Below are 6280 nucleotides of genomic sequence, written 5' to 3' on the forward strand. Positions count from 1 at the left end.
AGCATAAACAACATAATGTCTTGATGTATTCTTATTTTTGTGTGCATGTTTTGCTACCCTTTGGGACCTTACAGTTCAGCTTCATGACATTTTCTATTATTAATCTAAAATACTTGCAGTATCAAGGCTTTAGGCCTGCTCTGTGTGAAATGGTTCAACCGGTCTTGGTGCCTGAGGGAACAAGATGGCGACTATGTCAACGAGAGCCAATGTCAACGCTTCAGATGACGCATGGGAGATTGCTTAGTTATCTTCTCTCAAGTCTGTTCTGCCTCCTCTCACTGCTGCACCTGGTTCCTGTCTATTGTCAAGTAATTTACCATTTACCTTTTCACTATCCTTCTCGCTTCTTCAGCTTCGTATTTCTGTCCTTGACAAACAACTCTAATTATTACAATATCATTCGATACAGCTGGCTTTATGTTTCTGTATACAAACAAAATCAGTTTGGTTAAGGCTGTAGACATTTGTCGTGTTTCTGCACTACATAAATAAACTCATTTGAACTGAATTGTCTTGTGCATGTAAAACTCTGGTTTCAACTCAGTTTTCCACGCAAACGTTTGCTGTAAAAAGACCAGACTCTTCATTTATTCAAGTTTGCTCATTTACCCGTACCTTTATTCACTTCATTTTTCTATTCACACACGCATCCACAGCACATCTAGCAAAAATACAAAACCCATAAAATGTAAAAAAAAAAAAGGTATTTCCCTTGAATTTCCAAATACATTGACGACTTTGCCTTTATACAAGAAAAACTGTAAAAAAATGTTTATGTTGGATCGGCCAAAATCTGTGGCTCATTTTGGCATAACTTCCTCAATAAGGTAATGAAAGCAGATTGCCCTCTGTTACAAATTTAATATAAAAATACCTCATGCTCTGGCGCTACTAGACTTGCTTGTAGTCTGTTGTCCTGCTTAAGTGTCTCTCAGTTTCTACCTAAAACCTCTTAATTGTGTAAAGCATCACCAACAAAGTGACATCACAGCTCCATTTGCTTTCCACACTCTTACAATAAGATTTGAATATTAAAAATATATACAGCACAATTTATTTATTCAAAAATCCAGTCGCAACTTCATCACACTGAATAGGGACCAGACCCTTGTAGAAAAGAAGTGCAAAGTAAAGAAGTGCATCTTCTAACCAAACAACAATATTGCGTTAACAACAACTTCCACCCACTGCTGGGATCTCCACTTTCAATTGAGATAAATATTACAAAAAGCAACATCTTTTACATATGGGGAAACAAATTTGCGCAAATTTGCGAGATTATCTAGAGACTATGTAAACAAAATCCCATTCACTGATCATTAATTGATTGATCAGTTAACAATCCAGCTCTCCTTATCACACCCATGTGCACAATTATGAAAGTGGCTTCAATATTTCTTCACACAAAGATATATAGCCTGCATTAGACATGCAAATCCGACATAAAACATGTAAGAATAACATCTAAATAAAGTACAAACATTGTTCTCAAAAATACTAAACCACCTTCACATTTAACTTTACATTATTTTTCATTTTTGCTTACTCGCATTCTTCATGTAAATATTCCATTAAATTATCAGTTTGACTTTTCTCTGAGTATGTTATGAAGAGGTGATTAGTGCTGTGCAGTCCATCAGCCCCAGTACCACTTGTTAAGGTTATTAAATGCCCTGTATTCGTTCTTCCGTCTCAGGTAATCACAGGCCTTACATGTGTGCTCTGCCCAGAAATGGGCTGTCTTTACTTTAAAGTGCCGTCTCCATTTGAAGTACCCAAGGTACATTTCTTGGTTCTTGTCCAGAAGAAGCAGGTAGTCAGCCAGCTCTTTGGGTGACTTAAAATCATCCACGTGGATAAAAGCGTCTCTTGGAACAAAGTTCTCGTAGTTTTCTCTGGTCGTGCCAAGAACCACCGGCACTGTGCCCACAGAGAGGGGGGCGTAGAGTTTTTCAGTGATGTAGTCCATGTGAACTGAGTTCTCAAAGGACAAATAAAACTTACAACTAGACATAGTAGGGGTGTAATCTTTGTCAGAGAGGTAGTTGTTAAAGGCACGTCCATACGTTTGAATTTTAATATGGTTTCTCAACTCGTTGTAATATTTTGACCTCACATGATTGGGACTCCAGTTGCTGACGATCCAGCAGACCARTTTGTTTTTGCTTGGTGGTACAAAGTCCTCGACAGTATCTGCTGCTACAATAGACCCATAAGGCACTTGGATGTCGGAATCTCGACGGTAATTGAGAGTCAGGTTGAACAAATTATTAATACCGGGAAGCTGGGCTGAATTTGACGGCGACTCCAAGTTCATCCAGATCCATTTCTGGAACGGAGGCCTCTGTGATTTCGGCAAGTTGGACAGGTCCCCAGCAATGTCTCTGTGATGGATGACGACCCCGACCGATTTGTTGTAGAAGTTTCTGTCTGCTGTAACGAAGCAGCCCTCGATGTTGAAGATGGAGCTGCAGACGCTCGTATCATATTTTGTTCCAAAGGGCCACAGCCAGACAAGAACTGTAGTCATGTTTTTGTCATTGGTTGCGGTATAAACATGCTGGATGYTCTTTGTGGAATCTGATGACTCTAATAGATGGTTTAACCAGGCGGTGTGTGGCTTATAGTACATCAAAAAGATAGTCACAAAACATCCAAGAATAAAAACACTGAAGAGAACCAGTCTGAGGATTTTGTGAAAAGATCCAGATGGTTTGCTCTGTCCTAAGAAGGGCACCAAAACAAGAAAAAACATGAAACTTATTAATTGTCAATATTCATCAATTTATTCCTGATTACTGCAGGTTCTTACAGAAAATAATTTATTTTTAACATAACTAAAAAACCCCAGCTGCATTCAATATGTACCCTGTTTTCACATGAATTCAGAAAAGAAAAACTTCACTTTGCTTACAGACCTGTTGGCTCCATGGTTAGATCCAAACAAACTCTTTATGAATTGGTGCTATTTGAACAAATCTGTTGGCCAGCACTCAGAGACGCTAAGGTGGTTTTTAGCGTCAAGAAAATGTGTCCTTGATGATCTGCAGAGGTTTCGTTGATCTTAAATCTGCAGGTCTTCTTAACGATGCCACCTTCAGGTGAGCATGGAAACAGAAAACAAGAAATAACAGATTAAGCACATTTTATTTAATATGGATATAGAGATACAGCTCTGGTTTGACGTTTACTTACACTCATCATTAGTGTAAATATATCACTTTTCTGCCCTTTTATGACGCATTTGAGTCAACATATCTCAAGGTCAAAATTTGACATACAGTCTCAGATACGATAAATATTTAGATCAGTTTCTTCTGGCCTGTTTATGGAATATTAGGGTGCACAGGTTAGGAACCTCAAGGTCTCTTTTCTTTTTTCCATTGATGTCATTCCAGTGAGTGTGAAGCCGTCAGAGTCTGCTCCCCGAAATCTGACGATATGGCTCTAACAGCACACAATTGTTCATGACAGTGTTAAACTACCATACAATGTGACTTCTATACTCTGCAAAGCTGACATCATGAATATCAACAATACAATTTTTTTTTCTTCTGTGCCTGATTTCAATATTATCACTTCAGTTCCTCAGTATCAAGTTTGGACAAGTTTCCTTTCTAACCGTTTTCACATTCTGTGGGTTGTTTAGATTTACACAAGTGGTTTCTGCACCATGAAAACATGCATGTAAAGATGTTTTGTGTACAGAGAGCTACGCATCCCTGAGCATGCAGGCCTGCACTTGCACTTTAACAAATGCTGTCATCCCGACAAAATTAGGGTATTTTTTTTTTTTACTGATCATTAACTGACAAACACGTGAAGGTTTTAATAGTTTATTGAAATATTTCTGAGTTGATCACTTGGCTATTGTAATCAGACTAGGATTTTATAAAAATCCTGTCTTCTTCTCCATTTCTTATATTTATAAACTTACCAAGGCTATTTCTTTGATACTAACACTCAAACTTAGTTTTCAGGTCACATTTTTGATGCTAAAAGCTTCTGTTTGTCTCTCAACAACAAACAGTTGAAACCAGAAGTTTACATAAACCTAACAAAGACACATATGACTTTTTCCCTCACTGTCTAAAGTAAGATAAGACCAAACGTCTCTTGCTTTAACTTAGATGGAAAGATACAACTTATTTCTATTTACTAAATGCCACAACAATGAGATAAGGGATATATCAGAGCTTTTATTAATTAATGTCTTCAAAATCAGAGATTTAGACACATTTCCTTTGTATTTGTTAGCAATGTCTTTGAGTTGTAAGACTTGGGGCAAATGTTATGGATTTCCTTCCTGTAGCTTCTCACAATTGTTTGCTGGATTTGCAGCACATTCCTCCTAACAGAATTGGCATAACTGAGCCAGGTTGGTATGCCTCCTCGCTGTCATACATATTTTCTAAAACATTGATTTTGTTTCCTTCAAGCCCTTTGGCTGTATGTTTAGGGTGATTGCTGATTTGTCCCATTTGCACCAGAACCAATGTCCTTTTCAACCAATGTTGGTACAGGACACATTGTCTTAGCAGCTTCAGCCTGTATCTTCACAAGATCTTTGGCTTTTGTTCTTTTGCCAGCCTGCGTACCTTTCCGATCATCTGGGTGACACTGCTCTTTCCTGATTAGCGCTGTGATGGTCTGACATTATCATGTCCACTTGCACAAAATTGTTTGAGCGTGGCACTTACTGACATCTTACTGATGCCAATAAGATATCAGCCAAGCCAACTATGAGTAACACATTTTTCTTGTGTTACAAGAAAACTGTGTTTGAGGTTCATCCCCAATTAACTCAAAGGCATAGGCGTAGGAAGCGGGGTGGACTATTGGGGGGGACATGTCCCCCCCAATATTGGAGAGAGCCACATTCGTCCCCCCAATAATTTCACTGCAGTTGCGAAGAATTTTAAAATCTTCCACTCGCGTGCTTTTATTTTGAAGGCCCACACAGCGCATTAGCAGAGCGCTTCCTCCCCCTCCCCCCTCTGAACGGCTCAGAGTAAAGGCAGCAGCAGACGGAGTCAGAGAAACTCCGTGTCTGTCAGGAATTTTGCCATGAATATCGCTCGTTTATAACATCTTGTTGTCAGTTTACTGTCATATATAGAACTAAATCTTTTTGGTTAAGCGGTTTTAATTCTGGAATAGTCACATGCCCAAAGTTTTACTGCTAACTTTGTTTAAAAGTTAGCTAGTATAGTCGCAACGATTTAGAATGAGACTGAAACAGCAGCGAAATTAGCCTTTTTATTATTTAAAGTGAGCAACACCTGATCATACTCGACCACTTAACGTGTATTTATATTATTATATTATATTATATAATATTATATTATTTAGATATTTAGGAGAACAGCAGTGCTAGAATGATGTTGAAGAAAGGTGAAGAAGCTCTGGTGAGGTCTTCATTTAGTTTATTGAAATATGTATTAACTGTTTTTAATTTTTAAATAAACTAAACAATTTTATTTTGAGAGGAGCAGGTCAGTGAAGACATAGGAGAGTCAGGTGGAGTTTCAGAGTGTGAAGATATAAAAATTATAATAATTTCAATAAAACCAGAAAGGAGAACAGGTGAAGACTGATGTCAGGTTGATTTCTTTCAGCGTTTCAATATTTTTTTCATTATTTCCACATTATAAGGGTAAAAGTGCTAGAGGAGAAGTTTAAAAATAGTGAAAATTTTTGCTACACAGTAAATAGAGTTGAGATGTATAATAATGTATACATCTGAAAATTAAGTTGTTTAAATTCTTATTCTATATGATAAAAATATACTTTTTATATTTAGTTCACATTCTGAGACTACATTACTGTAGTGTCTGTTGTAAATTCATGAATCCATGCAGGAACATCAGGCTGCAGAGAGTCAGAGGAGGCAGAGACAGAAACACATAATAGTAGATATTTTAGTTAAATGTTTGCAGCTGAAAATGACAGGAGAATAAAAACATTTAGGCTTTTTGCTTCAGTGTTTTTTATGGCTCATGTTTGGTAAGCAGTGGTGGAGAAAGTACTCAAAACATTTACTTAAGTAAAAGTACAAATACACAGTCAAAAATGTACTTAAGTAAAAGTCAAAGTACCACATTAACATTTTACTTAAGTAAAAGTAAAAAAGTCCTGGCTTTTAAAAATACTTAAGTATTAAAAGTAAAAGTACTCGCTGAATGCATCACCTAATCGCTAATATCATTAAGTGTGCCGATCGTATTTAATTTTAATACATCAGAAATTTGCCATTTTAATTAAAATTACCACAGAT

The 6280-nt window shown here is 37.1% G+C and overlaps 1 protein-coding gene across 1 annotated transcript in view; it reads right to left on the reverse strand.

The window, feature by feature from the left end:
• Positions 1-594: 594 nt before the first annotated feature.
• Positions 595-6280, reverse strand: part of LOC103458746 (alpha-(1,3)-fucosyltransferase 9-like) — a 21796-nt gene continuing 16110 nt past the window's right edge. The window contains exons 2-3 of the mRNA XM_008399768.2: positions 2922-3098; positions 595-2727 (exon numbers count right to left, since the gene is read on the reverse strand). Of these exons, the coding sequence (XP_008397990.1) occupies positions 1640-2727; positions 2922-2934 (1101 nt within the window). The 5' untranslated portion in view covers positions 2935-3098 and the 3' untranslated portion in view covers positions 595-1639. The remainder of the gene's footprint in view (positions 2728-2921; positions 3099-6280) is intronic.

This window comes from Poecilia reticulata, linkage group LG22, assembly GCF_000633615.1.
Source record: "Poecilia reticulata strain Guanapo linkage group LG22, Guppy_female_1.0+MT, whole genome shotgun sequence".
NCBI classification, from domain to species: domain Eukaryota; kingdom Metazoa; phylum Chordata; class Actinopteri; order Cyprinodontiformes; family Poeciliidae; genus Poecilia; species Poecilia reticulata.